The sequence below is a fragment of the Mizuhopecten yessoensis genome, unplaced genomic scaffold, assembly GCF_002113885.1.
Source record: "Mizuhopecten yessoensis strain PY_sf001 unplaced genomic scaffold, ASM211388v2 scaffold1079, whole genome shotgun sequence".
In the NCBI taxonomy this organism is placed as follows: Eukaryota; Metazoa; Mollusca; class Bivalvia; order Pectinida; family Pectinidae; genus Mizuhopecten; species Mizuhopecten yessoensis.
The window spans coordinates 165,420-190,847 of record NW_018403867.1 but is presented as its reverse complement, the minus strand read 5'-3'; the positions used below and the strand labels follow the sequence as shown (position 1 = coordinate 190,847).

The following is a 25,428-nucleotide window of genomic DNA, read 5'->3' as shown; positions in this document are numbered from 1 at the left end:
AGATAGACAATCACAGGAAGAATTGTCACAGTAGGACAGATAGACAATCACAGGAAGAATTGTCACAGTAGGACAGATAGACAATCACAGGAAGAATTGTCACAGTAGGACAGATAGACAATCACAGGAAGAATTGTCACAGTAGGACAGATAGACAATCACAGGAAGAATTGTCACAGTAGGACAGATAGACAATCACACAAAGAATTGTCACAGTAGGACAGATAGACAATCACAGGAAGAATTGTCACAGTAGGACAGATAGACAATCACAGGAAGAATTGTCACAGTAGGACAGATAGACAATCACAGGAAGAATTGTCACAGTAGGACAGATAGACAATCACAGGAAGAATTGTCACAGTAGGACAGATAGACAATCACAGGAAGAATTGTCACAGTAGGACAGATAGACAATCACAGGAAGAATTGTCACAGTAGGACAGATAGACAATCACACAAAGAATTGTCACAGTAGGACAGATAGACAATCACAGGAAGAATTGTCACAGTAGGACAGATAGACAATCACAGGAAGAATTGTCACAGTAGGACAGATAGACAATCACAGGAAGAATTGTCACAGTAGGACAGATAGACAATCACAGGAAGAATTGTCACAGTAGGACAGATAGACAATCACAGGAAGAATTGTCACAGTAGGACAGATAGACAATCACACAAAGAATTGTCACAGTAGGACAGATAGACAATCACAGGAAGAATTGTCACAGTAGGACAGATAGACAATCACAGGAAGAATTGTCACAGTAGGACAGATAGACAATCACAGGAAGAATTGTCACAGTAGGACAGATAGACAATCACAGGAAGAATTGTCACAGTAGGACAGATAGACAATCACAGGAAGAATTGTCACAGTAGGACAGATAGACAATCACAGGAAGAATTGTCACAGTAGGACAGATAGACAATCACACAAAGAATTGTCACAGTAGGACAGATAGACAATCACAGGAAGAATTGTCACAGTAGGACAGATAGACAATCACAGGAAGAATTGTCACAGTAGGACAGATAGACAATCACACAAAGAATTGTCACAGTAGGACAGATAGACAATCACAGGAAGAATTGCAGACAGACAGACAGAAAATCACACAAAGAATTGTCACACTGTAGGAAAGAAAAATAAACAATCACTGGGAGAATTGCAGAGACAGACAGATAATTATGTAAAGGATGTTCACAAAGCTATTATACCTGTACATTTTGTATATATAGAATCCTAACAATGCTTATGACAGATATTTTACCATGGGGTATAACCTTTGTACATATATTTGATAATTTATATCTAAATAGGTCTTGGTTACAATTTTTTTATTTTTTTGTAAGAAGTTATTATAATTATGGAAGAAAGGTTGGCCTCAGTGTTAATCAGGAACATTATCAAGAGGATTGTGGCAAACATGTCCATGTGCAGCCATATACAAGTTAAAATGGGAGCAGTTAGTCGGGTTCTACAGGAAGCTGAACTACGTGTTGGTATTATCCTTACCAATTGAAACTGTGAGGAAACAAGAGATGCAGGTCAACAATTACACAGACCATATTCTTATACAGTTACATACAGAAGCCCTCTTAATGTTAAGCAAATAAATAGAAGAAAAAGAAGAAACTCCTGTATCTAGATTTCTAGAACTCTTTCATACTAGTGCTGCATGACTAGTTCTAAGCTGCTAGGATCATTGCATTTGGTCTCCATCACCACCGTGTAACAGTTACCAAACAGTTGTACTCCAATGATGGCCCGCTTAACAAGTCAAAACTACTCAGCACCATTTAACGGCGGAGTTATGTTATTGGAAACCTAGATTCAGGAGTAACTTGTCTTCTTTATTCAAATGTAAACTGTGCAAGAACTATATAAATCAAATCAGTGTCATGATCATGATCACAATCATAAAATTAATATAGTGTACCATACAAAAGGTTCACTAGGTCTTTAAAGCTTCATCACATTCATAACATTAACGTGTAATGCATGGAAAATTTCCTTTGCTGCTTCAAAAATTGAACATTTTCAATTACAGTGGCACGCCTTTGATTTGATCTTACATTTTTCTCTTCAAAGAAAAGATCATAAACACTACATAGTATATGAGATGATGCCACATTTAAGTATATATAGTACAGTTAACAGTACACATGGAAAAGAATTAATAAAGATGCCACATTTAGGTAACCAGCACTGAAAGAGATGCCACATTTAAGTTTACAACACTTACTGTGTGATACTGCATTAAAGCTTATACAGTATTAATAGTAATACCACATTAAAGTCTACAGCAATGACAGTAATGCCACATTTAAGGAAACAGCATTGATAGAGATGCCACATTTAAGTATATACAGGATTGATAGTGATGCCACATTTAACTATATGCAGGATTGATAGTGATGCCACATTTAATTATATTCAGAATTGATAGTGATGCCATATTTAAGTATATACTGGATTGATAGTGATGCCACATTTAATTATATGCAGGATTGATAGTGATTCCACATTTAAGTTTATGCATGAATGATAGAGATGCCACATTTAAGTTCATACTGCAAAGATAATGATGCCACCACATTGAAGTATACAGATTGTTAGTAATGCCAGAATGATGTTCATACAGCATAGCATTGATATTGATGCCTTAGTTAATTATATAAACAGCATTGACAGAGATGCCATAACATTTAAGTACACAGCTTTATTAGTGATGCCAGATTTATGTATATACATCATTGACATTGATGCCACACTAAAGTATATTTATCAAGTATTAACAGAGATGCCACCACATGTAAATATACAGATTATATAATGATTCTACATTCAGGTATAAAAACAGCATTATAATGATGCCAGATTTATATATACAGCTGTGATAGTGATGTAATATTAAAGATTTACAGCATCAACAGTGATTACCATTGTTACTTTTGTTAGTGGTGCCACATTTAAGTATATACAGGATTATTGCCTTATTTACAAAAGTATATGATTCCTACTTTAACTGATCAGTAGAGATCAGGAAATATTATCAATTTTACCATCTATTTCTGCTCCAGATGTTGAAAGTTTCAAAAATATCTGGAAGAAGACAATTGCTGCTCCGTCGTTCAGGAGGGATTCTCCTTCAATCACCATAGCCAGCTTTTTAGATGCTCCTGTGGAAAATGTTATAAATTAAATAACAATCATATTATTTTCAACAAATCAGATAAAATGTTCTACTATTTATGAAAGCTTTTTGAAAATAAAGTCATTTATCACTGTCTTTGCAAAGAGAATTGGGGACATATTTATAAATGATTCATGACTTTATTCCTATACAACTTGACAATGTCAAACTACATTTCAGCAGTCAATATAGATCTGCAGTTGTTGGCCTTGTGAAAAACATTAAAATGTATAAAGAAAAATGGTTTTCTTCAGATGGTACGTGGTAATTGCATGTTAACTAAATGTATTCCTTTAGTGAGATGTATATTTCAAACATCAGGTAAAATAAAAATTGTAGCTGATGACAGTAAAACTACAATGATTATATTATGTAATGTAACAACCAAGTAATATACAAAACCTAGCAAGCTTCTTTACTCTAGCACAAAACAGCAAGCTACTTTACTCCAGCACAAAACAGCAAGCTACTTTACTCTAGCACAAAACAGCAAGCTACTTTAGCATAGCACAAAACAGCAAGCTACTTTATTCTAGCACAAAACAGTAAACTACTTTATTCTAGCACAAAACAGCAAGCTACTTTACTCTAGCACAAAACAGCAAGCTACTTTACTCTAGCACAAAACAGCAAGCTACTTTATTCTAGCACAAAACAGCAAGCTACTTTACTCTAGCACAAAACAACAAGCTACTTTACTCTAGCACAAAACAGTAAACTACTTGATTCTAGCACAAAACAGCAAGCTACTTTACTCTAGCACAAAACAGCAACCTACTTTATTCTAGCACAAAACAGCAAGCTATTTTACTCTAGCACAAAACAGAAAGCTTCTTTACTCTAGCACAAAACAGCAAGAAAATGGAATATGTTACAACATGGCCAGAATGGCAGCTAAATCTACAGATGAAATAATTCTATTAAAATGTTCCTACCTAAATCCCTGAGCAAAGCAACCACGGCTACAGGATCTGTGGCACTGAGTATGGCTCCAAACATCATCCCTGTATTCCAATCCCAGTCATAGGTGAAGAGGTAACGCGCCAGGAAACAGGTGAAAAGTGAGGCCAGTGCTGTAAGTTAATAACAAAATACAGGTAATTATTTTTGTCAAGGCTGCATAACAAGATACAGGTAAAAAATGATGCCAGGACTGGAACACAGAATTACAGATAAATAGGAGATTTCAGGGCTGTAACACAGAATTACAGATAAAAAGTGATACCAGGACTGTAACACAGAATTACAGATAAAAAGTGATGCCAGGACTGTAACACAGAATTGCAGATAAAAAAGTGATGCCAGGACTGTAACACAGAATTACAGATAAAAAGTGATGCCAGGGCTGTAACACAGAATTACAGATAAAAAGTGATGTCAGAGCTGTAACACAGAATTACAAATAATTAGGTGATGTCAGGGCTGTAACACAGAATTACAGATAATTAGGTGATGTCAGGGCTGTAACACAGAATTAAAGATAAAAAGGTGATGTCAGGGCTGTAACATAGGTTATATGCAGGTATGTATACAGAATGATGACAGCAGTGCAACACAAGATTACAGGTATAAAAAGGGATTGCATGGCTGTAACAAAAGATTACAGATATAAAGAGTGATTAAGGGCTGTAACATTTGATTATAGGTATAAAAAGTGATGTCAGGGCTGTAACATGATTACAGGTATATCAGGACTTTGCTACAAAGTGATGTAAGAGCTGTAACACAAGATTACAGGTATAAAGAGTGATGTCAGGGCTGTAACACGGGATGATATGTTTACAGATAATGACAGCACTGCAACACAGGATGATAGGTATAAATAGTGATGTCAGGGCTGTAACACAAGATTACAGGTATAAAGAGTGATGTCAGGGCTGTAACACAAGATTACAGGTATAAAGAGCGATGTCAGGGCTGTAACACAAGATTACAGGTGTAAAGAGTGATGTCAGGGCTGTAACACAGGATTACAGGTATAAAGAGTGATGTCAGGGCTGTAACACAGGATGATAGGTATAAAGAGTGATGTCAGGGCTGTAACACAAGATTACAGGTATAAAGAGTGATATGTCAGGGCTGTAACACAAGATTACAGGAATAAAGAGTGATGTAAGAGCTGTAACACAAGATTACAGGTATAAATAGTGATATGTCAGGGCTGTAACACAAGATTACAGGTATAAAGAGAGATATGTCAGGGCTGTAACACAAGATTACAGGTATAAAGAGTGATGTCAGGGCTGTAACACGGGATGATATGTATAACGAGTGGTGTCAGGGCTGTAACACATGGTTACAGGTATAAAGAGTGATGTCAGGGCTGTAACACAGGATTACAGGTATAAAGAGTGATATGTCAGGGCTGTAACACGGGATGATATGTATACAGAATGATGTCAGGGCTGTAACACAAGATTACAGGTATATAGAGTGATGTCAGGGCTGTAACACATGATGATAGGTTTATAGAGTGATGTCAGAGGTGGAACACAAGATTACAGGTATAAAGAGTGATGTCAGGGCTGTAACACGGGATGATATGTATAATGAGTGGTGTCAGGGCTGTAACACATGGTTACAGGTATAAAGAGTGATGTCAGGGCTGTAACACAGGATAATAGGTATACAGAGTGATGTCAGGGCTGTAACACGGAATGATATATATAACGAGTGATGTTAGGGCTGTAACACAGGATGATATGTATAACGAGTGGTGTCAGGGCTGTTACACAGGATAATAGGTATAAATAGTGATGTCAGGGCTGTAACACAGGATAATAGGCATACAAAGTGATGTCAGGGCTGTAACACAGGATGATAGGTATACAAAGTGATTTCAGGGCTGTAACAGAGTATGATAGGTATACAAAGTGATGTCAGGGCTGTAACAGAGTATGATAGGTATACAAAGTGATGTCAGGGCTGTAACACAGGATGATAGGTACACAGGGTGATGTCAGAGCTGTAACACAGGATGATAGGTATACAGAATGATGTCAGGGCTGTAACACAAGATTACAGGTATAAAGAGTGATGTCAGGGCTGTAACACAGGATGATAGGTACACAGAGTGATGTCAGGGCTGTAACACAGGATGATAGGTACCCAGGGTGATGTCAGAGCTGTAACACAGGATGATAGGTACACAGAGTGATGTCAGGGCTGTAACACAGGATGACAGGTACACAGAGTGATGTCAGAGCTGTAACACAGGATGACAGGTACACAGGGTGATGTCAGAGCTGTAACACAGGATAAAGTGATGTCAGGGCTGTTACAAAGGATAATAGGTATGAATAGCGATGTCAGGGCTGTAAAACAGGATGATAGGTATAAAGAGTGATGTCAGAGCTGTAAAACAGGATGATAGGTATGAATAGTGATGTCAGGGCTGTAATCCAGGATTATAGATATATACAGAGTGATGTCAGGGCTGTAACACAGGACTTTGGTACAACACAACACAAACCCCACTTTACAAGTAAACAGTGATGCTAGGATAGTACTAACATATCTGTAAGAATTAAGCTGTTGCTAGCTTTCCACACAGGCATTATTTTTCTAGATCTTTCAGAAATGATAAAGTAAAATAAATCAAGCATCTTATAGGATTCCCACTTGAGTTTGGGAAAAAAAAGAGAAAAAAGAAATGTCTAAATCTCATGGTCAATTTACATTTAAATACTTTGGTTCTTGTTAAGTCTACTCACCTAGTCCAGGTATAGCTAACAGGAGAACCTGAACGAAAGTTTTCATAAAAGTGTGCACCTCCATGGCAAAAGCTGATTCAAAGATAAGTACAGGAAGAAATATGTTGAGCAAGAGGTGAGGATCTATGTTGACCACACTGGCATACTCGTGTATACTCCTGTTCTGGCCGGACAGCAGTCCAAACAATACTCCCAGTACAAGGAGTACCACTGTGTACGGCATTCGCAGGTTGAGATTCTGGATGACTCTCCGTACCAGGACTACAAGTAGGGGAGACAATCTTAGATAATACCATGGCTGCATTACAAGTAAGGGAGACAATCTTAGATAATACCATGGCCGCATAACAAGTAAGGGAGACAATCTTAGATAATACCATGGCCGCATAACAAGTAAGGGAGACAATCTTAGATAAAATACCATTGCTGCATTACAAATCAGAGAAACAATCTTATATAATACCATGGCCACATAATAAGTAGGGGAGACAATCTTTGATAAATTACCATTGCTGCATTACAAGTAAGAGAAACAATCTTATATAATACCATGGCCACATAATAAGTAGGGGAGACAATCTTTGATAAATTACCATTGCTGCATAACAAGTAGGGGAGACAATCTTATATAATACCATGGCCGCGTAACAAGTAGGGGAGACAATCTTTGATAAAATACCATTGCTGCATTACAAATAAGAGAAATAATCTTATATAATACCATGGCCACATAATATGAAGTAGGGGAGAAAAACTTTGATAAAATGGCCACATATAAAACAAGTAAGGAAGACAATCAGTCCGTCAAACCAGGCCGCTTTAAACTAAATAACATTGTAGTTTATCTTTTTTTAAATACATATTATTATCAAGCTAGTATATGTATTATCACATTAACACTGTTTAGAAAAACGAGTTTAAATCATTTTCTATATATTTTGTCCTTACAAAACACATTTTTCAATGTAATTACAGAATTACAGATGTTCAAAACTTGGTTAAATCTGAAAACAAAATTGAAAATAAACAAAAAATGTCTCAAACAGAAACTCAGGGATTTGAACTCACACATATATCAGACCTATAATCTGCAGTCATTTACTACGCTCTATCAATGTTCCAGAAATTAAAAAGAATGTGTCAAAATTGAAGATGAACACCTAACAAAGGGAAGCAGGAAAAATTCTTTGAAGTTGATCTATGTGTATATTTGAGGGGAAAAAACTAAAATGAAAAAATAATAGGTCTGAATTAAGGGAACTTTAGCAATTATAACCCAAACTTATCAATGCCTTTAACCTTTAAAGTTAATCAGTTTATAAAATAAATAAATAAGCATACAGTATATGATATAGTGCCCTATCTAGCTAACATAGGCCACTCTAAAGCGCTTTACAGTACATAGATATACAATTAATACAATTGGTATATATACATTAATCAAACACAATTTTTCAAACTGAGGGTCATCATTTTTAATCACATGACATATTTTGAGCTTTAGCTGCTTAAATAATTTCACCCAAATTGCAATTTTAGACAACAAGTTGTTAATACTAAGAACATGGAATAATAATTTACAATACCAATTAATATATTAATTGCATTGAAACAGCAATATATTTTAAAAATCAACTGATTTTTGGAGAGTTAAGCACATTTATTAAATAAAGTTACAGAAAAATATTAGGATTGAATTAATTTTATCTAAATACCTAGCTTGCTTGATGTCATTACTTCCCAGACTATGTGGGCTAAAGTAATGTCCATGATACTTAACTGATGCTAATCACTGTTCCTATTTTCTCAGTGTATATATATGTATGCTTGAGCATACAAGCACATACACTAAGATTTTCAAGAATTTTTTTATCATATATTTATATTTATTTATTTATGTTTTAATGATTAATATGAAGCATCTGTATCAATCGTAAAATAGGAAAGAATTAAAAAAAAAATCTTCTTGAAAATTTTGACCTGATAAAAACGTTGAAAAATCTCAAAGGTTTATGTAGAATTCTAAATTAAAAACTAGTTAGTGAAGTACAAAATTTTAAATTATTCATATCAAAAGTAGTGTTTAGTTTTACGTGAGATTGCTTCTAGGGCCTACTGTAGTCATCCTCGATATTCAGGTGTTACGCTCACTTTCGCTCTCTGCACCCCGGAATATGTCATAGCAAAATTGAAGGCACACGGTTAGCTGGTTGATTGGTGTCAGGTAAAAAAAATCCTGACCAATCACTACTTAGGCTGTTACTTTGGCCTTTGAAGCACAGGGGCATGGATCGCTTTACTTGTAATATAAAAAATAGGGGTCTCCTATACTAATATATACATTTTTTTATATTACAAGTAAAGCAAAGCGATCCATGCCCCTGTGCTTTGAAGATTATAGAGGAGGGGCGCCCGACTTCAAACTGCGATACTCTTTTGATGTACATTAAAGGATCAAACTAGCCTTCTCGTCTGATCCACAAAGCGGTGCACACATAGCCTTCGATTTTGCTATGACATATCCCAAGGGTGCAGAGAGCGAAAGTGAGCGTAACCCCTGGATCTCGAGGATGGGGCCAAGTAAAATTCACTCCGAAACATTATTTGCTACGCCACTGTTTCTACATAAATTTATAAAAAAAAAAATCCCACTAAATATCTAACATAATTGTGATTTAACATTACTGCAATATGTAGAAAAGTGTTAGTTACATTTATTAGTGAATACCACAAAAACATCAGGAATTTAAAACATTGCAACATATGACTACAACGGAAGTGTACCACTAACGTTATTACCTCCAACGGCACAGCTGCAGAATATGAAGAAAATGATGGCGGATTCATGTTCAACAATATGCCACTTTTTGTGATGACCTGTGACGTTGCCATAGTCGTGTGTCGTTGGTTCCAATGTAGTGTTCATTCTACAATAATAACAAACACTTCAATTATCTTTTTTGTACCGAAATAAACATCCGGAAGTGAGTGTATCGCCATTGTCAATATGTAGCCAAGTGACGTCATAGTGACGTAATGATTAGACGATGTCGGCAGCTACTAATATTTTATTGTGTCTGAAATTTATTTTCATGAAAAATCGGAGGAAGACAGATGTGTGATGTTCTGAACCTCTTTTAAAGAATTTGATAGTACTGTATAATGACATTCATTTTGTACTAGTTAAAGAAAATGTCTGGCTCTTACGATTTGACTGACGTTGAACATTGGAATTGATTTTATTGCTCAATGTACATCGGAATTCAATGTATGAACCCACCAATGGACGTCCACGGGGGTTGGTTACATCACCTACAGTATTTAAACCGACACCAATTCGTTCTAGGGATATCGCACATATTTTTTAAAGAATGATGATATATTAGCAGGGACAGTATATAGAGTACGTCCCTGATATCAGTAAGGAATAATTTGTGATGTCATATTGGTTATTGTTATCACCATAAATAAATTTGATGATTTCACTATGGTGGTGTCACTAAATATAGTGACAGTTAAAGGGAGCCCATTTTCTCACCTGTACCGTGGATAATCGGCACAGCCTCATAAGTTATGTCGAGTGCTGACTGATTCTAACAGAATGATAAAAATTCACACGAGCCTCAAACGTTTAATAACCTGATATTAACTCAGAGTTATTAGCTTATTTACTTATTGACACTTTTAGTCAAAGAATCGTTTAGATATAATATCATCCCGTTTATTAACCGTTCTTAAAGGGACATCACGTGAAGAGACATATTTGTTCTAATGAATGTATGTATTGTATGCACTTCCACTTATCGCTATCCCCATATTCATAGTCCGTTCCAAATGTCCAGTTTGACCACTTGACTGTACTTTGATGTATTTCTATAAGAGATACCTCATTAAGTTTACACGATATTTTATATATATTAATAAGATGTTGCTATTAATTACGGAAATATTTACTTTTCTTGCATATCTGATGCAATTGATGTAATATCTTGATTTACTGAGTTCCTATAATTCGTGTTATATATAAACAATTTAATCTTGCTTGTAACAAGCATTTCCATTGGCTTAAAAATGTATGTTATTATCCTATAACGTAAAAAAATGACGTCGCCATTTGTAATGTCGCTTTTGATTGGTTGATACAGCGGCGCAATACTTTCTAAGAGAAAAGAGTCCATCAATAAAAGTGGATTTCCACAGGGATTGTGTATAGTAGATTAAATTATAAGGATTAACTTGAATATATTTTTCATATTGTGGAGCTATAACACAAAAAACCGGAGTGTACTCTCATCATAAACTAAATCAGCCAATCAGCAAGTGTTTCATACGTTTGTAGTTCCTATTTGAAATAAGTTCCGGCTAATTACTGGGCCACTGAAGGAGTTTAATAAGGAACTGATGACAGATTTTTAGATAAATGAAATGTTTAGGTATTTAACTTTTGAAAAATATATACTTTTGATATATTTCCATGTCTGTGTGTGGATTTGCACAGGGGCAAAATGTCTCGGGTCGTTTCTGTTTTGGGTCACCGGTTTTGCTTGTAAACTTCCGGTTGTCAACTTCTTGGCGCTGTGACACTCAAATATGCCACTAAACCTACCAAAAAAGTCATTTTGTAGCCTTTGCAAGGTATGTATTTATGAATCTAGACAGTTGTCACTAGTTTTGAACTTCAAATATTAAAGTTATTAGCTAAAATGTTTGGTAATAACATATAGTAAATGATTTAGTTGTGTGAGTCCTAAACCGCTTCGCGGTTTATTTAGAGTACACTCCGTATTTTTGTGTTATATCTCCATAACATGAAAAATATATTCAAGTTAATCCTTAAATATAGATTTCTATTTCATTATCTTATACGTTACCTTTTGGCGATATCTCTGCTACTTCTAACGAGAACATTTTGTTTTGATGTTGATGAAAACTTGGTTTGCCATAATTTACAGCCCTGTTTTGAGGCTGATGATATACATAGTATTATGAACCAACTCGAAAGCCGATTGTGTTTGGAGGCTAGGTACATTGTAATGGGAACACATCACTACTGAATACCGGATACTGACTGGAGACGCACCTATTAATGTTCCGGATAACCAATTCTGACACTGAAAACTACACACAAAAACGCACGACCATTTAAGTTTAAGTTATACAGAAAAGTAATCCTTACATTCACTAGACCTGTGACACATTTCCTGTATGAATTAGTATGTCACACAAGTAGCTCTCCCAGCCCCAGCAATTTATGCAGACATCGCTGGGGCTTATTTACTTTGATAAAACATTGAAAGTAAAAAACTATTGGTCGATTATGGACGGAGATTCCTGCTTAAGTTATAAAGCTGGACAGCGAGGTACATTTAACAGTAATCTTTATTGTACATTGCAGTATGTTTTGTGCCGTTAAAAAAAGCACAAATGTGCACATCATTGACGTATAAACCAAGACAGTTCACAAAATTGTGCCCGATTTCTTGTAGAGATACGATTCTTTCTTTTCCTGAGATTAACTATTTTGTTTCATGATTTGCTCTCGTGAAACATGATACAATTAAATTTCGTGAAAGCGAAAAATCGTGTTTACCTATTGAGAGCAATATCAATTTTGTTATACCAAGATTTCAAATAGCACGTCACGCTATAGTTGTCGTCTGCTTCAGTCCCACGTAACTCAATTTGTTTCTCTTGTTAGGGAAATATGACCGCGAAAACTCGAGCGCGTGAGCAAACCCTTCAATCTACTCTGTCACATGATCAATATAATCCAATCAGACACGCTGTTATATAAAAGAGATAAAATAGTATATGATCTCGCCCAACTACATTCCTTCTGCTACAACTCTGTCACCGGAACAGTTTCAAGTGTTTATCTCCTTGGGGTACAGTGGTTGCGTGTTTGTACGAGTATCCGGATCTGTCGTTGACATGTCCTACCCACTATGTCCTACTAAGGACAGGTATTGCGTGGCGTAGTGGATAACACGCTCACAGGTCCTCAAGGCGGCCAGGGTTCGATTCCCCGACCGGACATGAAAACATGGGGTCACAGCTTGATGAAGTGTGTTTTCTCCGGCTACTCCGGTTTCCTGCCCTATTAAGGCTCCCCGCGCCGAAATCCTTGTAAAATACATAAAATGTGTATCTGGGAAGTAGTATACGTTCTGCACGTATTCTACGTTTTCAACCTAATGTCACCTTTAGACAATTCATGATTATGTGAAACACATCGTTGTCATTTTATTTTTATATAATGTTTTAGTGTATTTGATCGGTGTAACGTTAGACGAGGTAAGAGCCATTCAGTGTATATATACTGTACCATGAAACGTAATTGAACGCGTGCAAACGCACTGAATAATGTAATTTAATTTGTTATGTAATAATTATGCAGTTTCGTTATTACCGTTCATGACCCGGAGGCACGGTAGAATACATGGACCGTATATATTAAAGCGCATGATTTCGTGGGTATTTTTATAGAAATAATTTCCTCGTAAATAATCTGAAACATCATACAGAATGTCAGAGAAGTCAGACGCACTTATTAATATATCCACATATTTTTCTAATTAACTTACAAATTCAAGGCGTGTTTGCCCTTCACATAATTTTATAATTTGGGAGTAATGTGTGACGTTATTGTCCCCGAAAATGTGATGGTTTCACAAAGACGTTGTTAGCGCTACTGAAAAGAAAACTTTGAAAAAAATTGTAAATTTTATGTTTAACTGGGTTTTTTTGCCCACAAAATACGGAGACGGATGCCCCCACTAACACTATAACAAATATAGTAACAGATATCCGTTTCTTTCCTTGATATTATCTGTAAACTAGCATCAGGGGCAATATGTAGCATCAACACAGATCATAGGAGAAAATACAAGATTAGTTGATTATATTTTATGTTATATTCAGAAGAAAACATAAAGCAGGGTTGTTACCAATGTAGACTACGGTACCTATTTTAAAAAGAGGACCACGAGCAGATGTAATAAATTGTAGTTTAATTGTTTTGTGCGCAAGTCTACAGAATAAAAGTACCCTAAATTCAAGCAAAACGTTTGTCTCTCGCTCGATGTTACCAATTTGCTCGTTCCGCTCATATAAGAACACATTAATTTTCGGAAATAATTACGCAGCTTCGACTTCCCTCTAGAACGCCACACTCAGAAAAAAAGTCCCTGTCTTGCTATGTTAAGCGACGAACTACGCTGCCAGTTATACTTTTGTAACGTGATCGGCTGGGGGGTTACACAACATCTAATCCTACATAAAAGTTAGATTTACAGGTTTAATAAAATGTTAATTCACGGTCTGTACATTATGTATCAACCTTCCCTACATAGTCAGAAAAAAACTTGAAAGAATCAATTGGTCAATTTACATCTACAAGAATAACAGAGATAGAATTTCTGAGCTTATATATCTCAGCTTAGAATACTGGAGACAGCTTTTAATACGTTAGTACAGTGTACTCCCTGAAGGAACTTTCTGTTTTCCCCGAACCCCAACTGGACCTAAAATAAGAAGTTCAGATATATCATCATTGCGGAGGGGGGAGTTTTTTTTACCGAAAGTTGATCTAAACCCCTAAAACGTGTATACCATCACTCTGAACACCTCAGTTTAGGTCCAAATACAGCTGCAACAAATGTTCAGGTCCCTGTGCCCCCTCCCATAGCAATGTCTACTTCCCCGACTTCTTTCACCATCACTTTCATGAGAGTTTCATTATAGAACAGTACTGTCATCTATGAGATTGTCGCAATTTACAGAGTTACCATTTCACCACCATTTGTATCACGGTTTAAAATCTGTTATTAATAAAACCAGTAAGTCCCCCACTTAATAAAACAGCTTTTTACGAAGACATCGAAGTTAATGAGTATCACAGTCAGTTCAGACATATCCAACACATATATATTGTACAAAGGTGTCTTTTTCTCTAACATTTTATTGTTAATTGTAACTGTATTTGTGTAGGTACATCGATAGACCTACACCCGCCTAAACTATCCTCCCTCATTCAGAACGGTTACAGTTTTCTGTGACCAACGTTAAAAACGTAAAGACAGACATAGTAAAGCAATTGATTTGACTCTGAAAGAATGTCTGTCTGTACCCCGCTCGTGAGTCTGTATACTTATATAAAACCTGTTTGTACCCTGCTCGTGAATCTGTATACTTATATAAAACCTCTCTGTACCCTGCTCGTGAGTCTGTATACCGATATAAATCCTGTCTGTACCCTGCTCGTGAGTCTGTATACTTATATAAAACCTGTCTGTACCCTGCTCGTGAGTCTGTATAATTATATAAATCCTGTCTATACCCTGCGCGTGAGTCTGTATACTTATATAAAACCTTTCTGTACCCTGCTCGTGAGTCTGTATAATTATATAAATCCTGTCTATACCCTGCGCGTGAGTCTGTATACTTATATAAAACCTGTCTGTCCACTGCTCGTGAGTCTGTATACTTATATAAACCCTGTCTGTACCCGGCTCGTGAGTGTGTATACTTATATAAACCCTGCCTATACCCCGCTCGTGAGTCTGTATACTTATATAAACCCTGTCTGTCCCCTGCTCGTGAGTGTGTATACTTATATAAAACCTGCCTATACCCAGCTCGTGAGTCTGTATACTTATATAAACCTGTCTGTACCCTGCTCGTGAGTGTGTATACTTATATAAAACCTGCCTATACCCAGCTCGTGAGTCTGTATACTTATATAAAACCTCTCTGTCCCCTGCTCGTGAGTCTGTATACTGATATAAAACCTCTCTGTACCCTGCTCGTGAGTCTGTATAATTATATAAATCCTGTCTATACCCTGCGCGTGAGTCTGTATACTTATATAAAACCTGTCTGTACCCTGCTCGTGAGTCTGTATACTGATATAAATCCTGTATGTACCCTGCTCGTGAGTCTGTATACTTATATAAAACCTGCCTATACCCCGCTCGTGAATCGGTATGCTTATATAAAACCTGTAAGTACCCTGCTCGTGAGTCTGTATACATATATAAAACCTGTCTGTACCCTACTCGTGAGTCTGTATACTTATATAAAGCCTGCCTATCCCCCGCTCGTGAGTCTGTATACTTATCTAAAACCTGTATGTACCCTGCTCGTGAGTCTGGATACTTATATAAAACCTGTCTGTACCCCGTTCGTGAGTCTGTATACTTATATAAACCTGCCTATACCCCGCTCGTGAATCGGTATGCTTATATAAAACCTGTAAGTACCCTGCTCGTGAGTCTGTATCCTTATATAAAACCTGCCTATACCCCACTCGTGAGTCTGTATACTTATATAAACCTGCCTATACCCCGCTCGTGCGCCTGTATACTTATATAAAACCTGTATGGTCCCTGCTCGTGAGTCTGTATACTGATATAAAACCTGTTTGGACCCTGCTCGTGAGTCTGTATAGTTATATAAAACCTGTCTGTACCCTTCTCGTGAGTCTGTATACTGATATAAATCCTGTATGTACCCTGCTCGTGAGTCTGTATTCTTATATAAATCCTGTCTATACCCTGCTCGTGAGTCTGTATATTTATATAATCCTGCCTATACCCCGCTCGTGAATCGGTATGCTTATATAAAACCTGTAAGTACCCTGCTCGTGAGTCTGTATCCTTATATAAAACCTCTCTGTACCCTGTTCGTGAGTCTGTATACTTATATAAACCTGCCTATACCCCGCTCGTGAGGCTGTATACTTATATAAAACCTGTATGGACCCTGCTCGTGAGTCTGTATAGTTATATAAAACCTGTCTGTACCCTACTCGTGAGTCTGTATACTGATATAAAACCTCTCTGTACCCTGTTCGTGAGTCTGTATACTTATATACAACCTGTCTGTACCCTGCTCGTGAGTCTGTATACTTATATAAAACCTGTTTGTACCCTGCTCGTGAGTCTGTATACTTATATAAATCCTGTCTATACCCTGCTCGTGAGTCTGTATACTTATATAAAACCTGTCTATACCCCGCTCGTGAGTCTGTATACTTATATAAAACCTCTCTGTACCCTGCTCGTGAGTCTGTATACTTACATAAAACCTGTCTGTACCCTGCTCGTGAGCCTGTATACTTATATAAAACCTGTCTGTACCCCGTTCGTGAGTCTGTATACTTATATAAAACCTGCCTATACCCCGCTAGTGAGTCTGTATACTTATATAAAACCTGTATGTAACCTGCTCGTGAGTCTGTATACTTATATAAACCCTGTCTGTACCCTGCTCGTGAGTCTGTAGACTTACATAAAACCTGTCTGTACCCTGCTCGTGAGTATGTATACTTATATAAAACCTGTTTGTACCCTGCTCGTGAGTCTGTATACTTACATAAAACCTGTCTGTACCATGCTCGTGAGTCTGTATACTGATATAAAACCTGTTTGTACCCTGCTCGTGCGTCTGTATACTTATATAAAACCTGCCTATACCCCGCTCGTGAATCTGTATACTTATATAAAACCTGTATGTAACCTGCTCGTGAGTCTGTATACTTATATAAACCCTGTCTGTACCCTGCTCGTGAGTCTGTATACTTACATAAAACCTGTCTGTACCATGCTCGTGAGTCTGTATACTGATATAAAACCTGTATGTACCCTGCTCGTGAGCCTGTATACTTATATAAAACCTGTCTGTACCCCGTTCGTGAGCCTGTATACTTATATAAAACCTGTCTGTACCCTGCTCGTGAGTCTGTATACTTACATAAAACCTGTCTGTACCCTGCTCGTGAGTCTGTATACTGATATAAAACCTGTCTGTACCCTGCTTGTGAGTCTGTTTACTTATATACATTACAGCAAAGCTAGCGCTGGTAATGCCATTTCCCAGGGACATAAATCTAGAGGTAATTAAACGATTTATCAATTCGTACGTTAAATGTTCGGTGATGTAATATGCTAATATGTTACCTTACATAACTTTGTTTGGGCAAACGAAGCCGTTAGGAAATCTTCAAAATATTCAAATGTGTCAACTTACGTTTTAAGAATGAAATATCCAGTATTGATGTTAATTCGCAAAAACCCAACCTATACAGTGTCGGACACACTGTGGGAATGGTTCGGGTAACGCTCACGACCCCGATGCTTGCCTGTCAATGTTCCTCTCGCGATAACATAACGTAACGCAGACCTCGTGACCGAACACTAATCCCAAACTTCCCATCTTTGTGCACCAACATCTCCCTTGCAGCTTTATATACTGTTGATGTCACTCATTGTCAATCCTATTTCAGGAGAGGTATTCAAATGTAAATAATGTTATTATTCACTATTATATATATAGGCCTGTCGTCTGTCAACGTATTCCGCCACGAAAGGTGTACCGTCTGTTGGTCTGTGTGTTCGTCTTGTAAAGGTAGAATTTACTATTAAAAGATCTACCGTCTGTCTGTTTTTCTGTCTCTGCAGTAGACTATCACTCTCTGTCTGTCATTCTATCTGTCTGTCTTTATCTGCGTCCGAGAAGAGTTGAGGTCAAACGTGTTCATGTCCGTTACATCGTTTATAAATTGCGGTGATACATTGCATCTATGACATTGGTAAGTGACATTACACAATTAAAGAATATTTTCGTCACATTAGTACATTATGGATTGCTCATCCTGTTAAATATGAATAAAAATGTAATGAACGTCTCAAGTTGATGAGTTAAACAAAATCCATGCTCTCCCATTGGCACCTCAAAGCTCAGCGCTGGAGCGCATCATCGATTGTACCGCCTCAGATGTTACTGCGTTTTATTGTAAAATCTTAATAAATATCAGATTTTAAAATTAATCTGTCTTCTTAGACTTCATGTTACCTTAGACACACCTGCTGAAGTCGGTATCGATTTGATATTAAAACTTGTGAAAACAACTATGTATCCTGTGGGACACACGTGCTGTGTAAGTCGTCAAACTGTGACCAGCTGGCATGAATGGGCGGTTTGTGACCGGAAGTAGCAGCCCTATACGCTGTGTTTATTGAGTTCATTTTATTACTTTAAACTTAATAGTTCCATAAAAATGATCGAGAATGTTATCTCCCCCTCCCGTCTTGTTCGTCAAAATGACATGTATTTACCTATACAATCACATAAAGTACAACCATTGAACGTTTGGTGTTGTGATGTCCTTAGCGCGTAAGTACTCTGTCACCTTCATCAGAAAAAACGACCCGTTAATCTTTCGATACACGTATTCATGAACTTTTATGTTACCAATGATAGACATGGGGCCTGGGAGTAGAGCCCTGGCGGGAAAGAGGAGGGGATGGGGAAGAGCGAGGAGGGACAAACTCATGAAAAATGAAAAAATGATTTCGAAAGGTCTTTTTGATCGCTACTCTGAAAGTTTGAAATGAAATAAAAACAAGGTAAAAAAAACAAAAAAACACCATCTTTAATTATTTATGCTTGTTTACATACAATGTGACATTTGAGAACCAATGATTTTTAAGGGCAGGGGTACCATTTGGCACGACACAAACAAATGACAAGTGACAGTCAGAACGTAGAACCACATCAAACATAGGTTTTATTGCTACACGTGATCTGGCTACAGGCACGTGACCTTACGTCTGTACCCAGACTGGCCGCTCAAGGCTATTTTATACGTGTTTTTCCAGTGTTCGTTTAAATACACCTGACGTTCGTTTTTCTCACGTTTTGCCATATTTTGTGTAGAGGGAGGAGGGGAGTGAGTATTATCAATATTCATCCAAAGTCACCTAACAAATGGTCGTAAACTAGTCGTTGTGTTGTACCTCTTATCCTTCGATGTATGACCTGTTTGTGACTTCGAACTAATCTTTACCATCAACTTTTGGTAAAGTTTTTAAAAGCATGGTCTGGTAATGTTGTGGTTTTTTTTATAGATTTCTGTTTATTGTAATTTTTACGCGCACCAGTCGGGTCCGTGTATAGTTACTCTACACTACCAACTTATTGATATTTGTCACCAAACATGCATTTCACTTCAAGAACAAAAGAACTGCAGTATTTTCTCACATATCCGAAAGCATCGATAGAATTTGGTATAGAGGTTCGACTGTGAACATTCACCTAAATAAAGCAGGAATTCCACAAGTGTACATTTTTGGATCACTTTAGTTACTTCTTAATACTAATTATAGTTTAGTTTAGTTTTTTGTTTTTTATAAAACATCGCTATTTAAGTCAGAGTAGTAACTTATATGTAAACTTGTTTTTCTAACCCTCTGAAATTATATGTTCATAATAAATACAAATTAAACCTGGTTTAATGTAATTTATGAATGTCCTAGTAATACTTTGTTTTTTATCATGTTTCAATATCATGAATGTTAAAGTACTGTATTTGTTGTATCTATGGTTGATATGAGCGGACGCTGACCATTAGAAGGAGGTGAGAAGGTCAAAAGTCGTATGAATTTGTGGCTATTTTTAGCACCTATATAAGAACGTGCACTAGCTGACCCTAGGTCACAAGTCTGCTGAAGATGATGGAGGAAAAAGGTGTGTACCTTCTTTTTACATCATGATCTAATTTTGAAAAATATCTTAAAGTGAATTTTATTACCCACCACCTCCCCTTCTTGCCTCCTTCTCAATATGATTATTACTTCTTAAAGGGGCGTTTTCTTACCCATCTACAAGACTTTTAAGTACATTGGACAAAAACTTTAAAAGATAAAGTTTGTATATAAACATGTCGTTTTTAATAAAAACGGCCATTTTCAATTCATTTGAAGTGTTCTTGTTGTTTATGCACTTGACATGTCTCACAAGCGTGCCATGGTGATATTTACTTGGAATCAGGCATAAATATGTTTATTATTGAATGAAATACTGTTTGAACTAAACTAAACTAAATATAAAAATTCCAGCTATCCACAGTATGGCATGGATAGTGATATAGTTGTATATTATGTTTTATTATTATTCACTACATAAGAGAAATATTTATATGGTTATTTAAAAGTGTGTGTGGTCTTCATTGGTGATTCCGGGATACTGTGCTAGAGGGATAACAAAGTTATATAAAACTTTTTTTATTTGGGTAATAAGTACATTCGTAAATTCGCTCATCACGTTCAACCCACCCATGTCGCCAGTTCTTCGTTATTGATACAGTGTGAACGAGTACCGTAAGAAACTAGAACACGTTGCGGTGTGAAGGACAATAAGTTTGGTTATTATTATTTGAAAAAGAAAAAAATGCCTGTGAAAGAAACGCCTAGTTGGCTTTGATCTGTCGCCCCATTGTGTGGACTTCTGTAACATAGGTGTCCAATAAGGTCGGGTTTACTTCCGGCCGATTAGCTCAGGTCGTGTTTCCTTTAAGTTGTTTTAAAATGAGGACGAGTCGAAGATGTCTCACCGTTCTTAAAAGTTCAGATTGGCAAGTGTCTGATATATTTTTGTGATCTACCGGTTACAATATGCCTGCTTGGTATACTGTATGGTCGGGTTGTTCGTTGTTATCTCGTGAATTCGATCTTTGTCCATACAAACTCTACGAAATTGTAACTGTGTGCTTATAATAAAGTCCACCTTGTGTTTTAGTACATTTTTTAATATTTTAGCTTTTTCTATTCTTTGTAGCAATAATATACAGTACTATCGACTGGCCAAATTAAACAAATGCATTCAAATTGTTGGAAACATTATTTGGTAAGTTATTTTCACGCCGAAAAGACAGTATTGTCTCTTTAAATTAAAGGTCAAAAGAACTTTTTAATAGTTCAGAAGAAATATTCGGTTCAGTGTGACGCTGTAGTACGATCTATTTATCTTTATATCCGATTTCCCCCCTGAATAAGAACCAAACGAAATTCAAAACGTGTTGTACACAATGTAATTGATCCCTCTACACAAACAGATCACCCCGTACACAAACAGATCACCCCGTACACAAACAGATCACCCAGTACAAAAACAGATCACCCCGTACACAAACAACCCCGTACACAAACAGATCACCCCGTACACAAACAGATCATCCCGTACACAAACAGATCACCCCGTACACAAACAGATCATCCCGTACACAAACAGATCATCCCGTACACAAACAGATCACCCCGTACACAAACAGATCATCCCGTACACAAACAGATCATCCCGTACACAAACAGATCATCCCGTACACAAACAGATCATCCCGTACACAAACAGATCATCCCGTACACAAACAGATCATCCCGTACACAAACAGATCATCCCGTACACAAACAGATCATCCCGTACACAAACAGATCATCCCGTACACAAACAGATCATCCCGTACACAAACAGATCACCCCGTTCACAAACAGATCATCCCGTACACAAACAGATCATCCTGTACACAAACAGATGACCCCTTACACAAACAGATCATCCCGTACACAAACAGATCACCCCGTACACAAACAGATCATCCCGTACACAAACAGTTCATCCCGTACACAAACAGATCCCCCGCGTACACAAACAGATCATCCCTGGACACACTGATCATCCTGTACACAAACAGATGACCCCGTACACAAACAGATCACGCAGTACAAAAACAGACCACCCCGTACACAAACAGATCTCCCCGTACACAAACAACCCCGTACACAAACAGCTCCCCCCGTACACAAACAGATCACGCAGTACAAAAACAGACCACCCCGTACACAAACAACCCCGTACACAAACAAATCACCCCGTACACAAACAGAACACCCGCGTACACAAACAGATCATCCCGTACACAAACAGATCATCCCGCACACAAACAGATCACCCCGTACACAAACAGATCACCCGCGTACACAAACAGATCATCCCGTACACAAACAGATCACCCCGTACACAAACATACTCTTTTCAAATGTATGCTAATGTGAAAAAAAAATCCCAAAAATGTTTTGGCACAGCCACCCTTTGACACTGAAGAGAGATTTGGTATTCTCTCTGGAACACACTAGTCCGATGATAATGTTTGTTATAAATGACCTCGTTATAACAAGTACAATTAAATATATACTGTAAATTGTTATTTCACGTGCAAATACCATTGGCATGTCGCCGCTATGCTGTCCTAAACAGACATTTATTTGATTTGTGTGACAATGTACATATCATAAAGATATATCCTCCTAAATTTTCTATTATTTTTTTTTCTTCATTCTTGACATTATTTAGACAATTGATAGAAAATGTCAAAAGACGTGTCCTTATTTAACAATCAGCTGTCGCGTGCATCTTAAGTTGAACCGGGGAAATTTGTTTACATATTTCTGTGTAGATGTCCAATCCAAGCTTACACCGGCTTAGCCTGTCTCTACAACCGTGCCTCAGTATGATTTATACCGGCCACAGATGTTGGTTGTATATAGCACTATACCACTGGTCATCACTGGACTTCACATAGTACTGGCTAAACACGTTACTGGTTGTGTGAACAATATTATGAAATATTTACCCCTCAGCCGAACCGTTCGGAAGAACCCTAGCTAAGTACTATTTCCTTAAGTCGTAGGCTGAGACTATTGCCCGCTCATCAACGAAATAAGTTTTTTATACTTGGATTTTGACAATTCTGTGTTACGACCTAAATAAAACATCGTATTCATGTTCTTAACATTTACGTATTTAAGTTCAGTACTTTTAGTTGGTCTGAACACCTCGAGAAAAATATCCTAGACTATTGTCAACACAAGCATGAAATACATGTGTTATATTTACATATTGTTAAACAAATGTTGATATCTACATATCTATATGTCGAAAACAAACGAAACAGTGGTTACGTGAGAGATTTACCAGCAACAAAAGGCGCCAATGATAACTTGTATAAGCGTACTTTAAATTGGTGAACCTGATATTGCATAACAAATATACCATTACTTCACCTCGTGTTATAATGTTACCGACATGTTTACAGGACATGCGCACTTTTTGGAATTAAAATGTCTGTGTTTAAGCATTCCCTCGTCGCCTTTCGTGGTATAATTTTACCTTGCAGAACTTTCGATGGCCCTCTTCCGAGTTAATGAACCTATACATTTGGTTTTATACAGAACTTCTTTTTAATGGAATTTGATGATGCCTTCTATTTGAAATATAATGCTTATACAATACTTACTAATTAATTGTATTCAGGAGAAAGTCCTATTTATACTTTCAACGATACCAGAAAAAAAGTATGAATTGCCTCACTTAATACTCGTATCACTTGTCCAGGTACAAAATATATACACGATAAAATGTAGATGATGCACACTTCATTCTGTTATGAAATTAAATATGAGGATGGATTAAAAAAATCAACAAGTGTTCTGTCTAGTTTAACAGGGGCGAAAAAATAGTGCCAGGCTTAGATTCAGAACGTTGAACTCCGAACACGAAACGGGCTATCTAACCAACTAACCATGAGCTACACAGTTAATGGTAGTCGCCTGGCTCAGTCCTGCTACAGTAACCATTTCTAAAGTAACAGTTTACTATATGTAAGAAAAGCTAAAGTGGAAATCTTTTGTGTGGACTTGGGTGTGGGACAATGATCTTTAAATAAATCCTAATGCTAATGCCGATTTTGTTTGATTGCTATACGACGATAAAGGAGGGGAGATAAATTACGTCCGTGCATGGTAAGCGCATACTTAAGTTGTATTTCCATGGCAGGTGTTTGGATAGTTTACCCAGAAATAGGACCCGGTTGTTCACACTAAGAAATAACTTATCAGAGGTTATTTAGGACATTTGTGAAAATGTGAATAATGTGCATGAGGTTTTATAAAAAATTGTTGAAGTGTCGAAACGTAACTTTCCAGACAGTATTTGACCTTTGGTTAAAATTGCATGTTATTTTCAAAGACCTTTGACCCGTTGCTGTGACCTTGACATTTGGGTATGGACATGAGAGTGGTACACGATACACTGTATAGTTAAAATGCACCCATATAGAAATGTCATAGAATATGTCCAGCCTCCAAAAAATTCTTCACTGGACAATCATACATAATGCATGGTTGGGTTGACATTTGACATATTGCTTTGATCTTAACCTTTGAGGTACGGATCTGAAAGTGAGACTAATCAATCTATATATAAGTCAAGTTGTATACAAAGCATTCAGTAACCTCGTAGTGCTTGCGGACGGAGGGATTGACAGTTACAATCTTGTAGGCCATAGGTTTCGTTTGGGACAAATGAGGGAGAGATAGCTAAGGACATAATGGAAGGAGAAAATCATGACCAGGCAGTTTGTCACAAAAGAGTTCTCTATGCGGAAGCGTTCATTAAAAGTAATGACACATGCAAGACGTGTCTGAACTGTGTATGTACCATACGACGATTGTAATATCTTTTATTCAAAGATCATATAATTCTAGAGAGCATATTGAGAAAAATGTTTGATTTCATCTCTCCAATTTCTAAAATAAGAAAAACATGTATGATTACTTCTGAGTGTCTTTATAGAAAATACTCAACAACGTAATTGGTAAGCGTTAATGGTGAAAATG

General features: G+C 36.9%; 1 protein-coding gene across 5 annotated transcripts in view; it reads right to left on the bottom strand.

The window, feature by feature from the left end:
- LOC110457109 (sodium/hydrogen exchanger 10-like) overlaps positions 1 to 25,428 on the bottom strand; it is a 91,025-nt gene that overhangs the window by 57,223 nt on the left and 8,374 nt on the right. For 3 of the 5 annotated variants that reach the window (XM_021508216.1, XM_021508239.1, XM_021508246.1), the window contains exons 1-6: positions 17,945 to 18,224; positions 9,716 to 9,843; positions 6,917 to 7,177; positions 4,139 to 4,276; positions 3,073 to 3,189; positions 1,523 to 1,531 (exon numbers count right to left, since the gene is read on the bottom strand). In XM_021508216.1, coding sequence (XP_021363891.1) covers positions 1,523 to 1,531; positions 3,073 to 3,189; positions 4,139 to 4,276; positions 6,917 to 7,177; positions 9,716 to 9,842 — 652 coding nt within the window. In that variant the 5' untranslated portion in view covers position 9,843; positions 17,945 to 18,224. Of the gene's footprint in view, positions 1 to 1,522; positions 1,532 to 3,072; positions 3,190 to 4,138; positions 4,277 to 6,916; positions 7,178 to 9,715; positions 9,844 to 17,944; positions 18,225 to 25,428 lie in introns of those variants that run through there. The other 2 variants (XM_021508223.1, XM_021508231.1) reach the window with 2 other exon arrangements.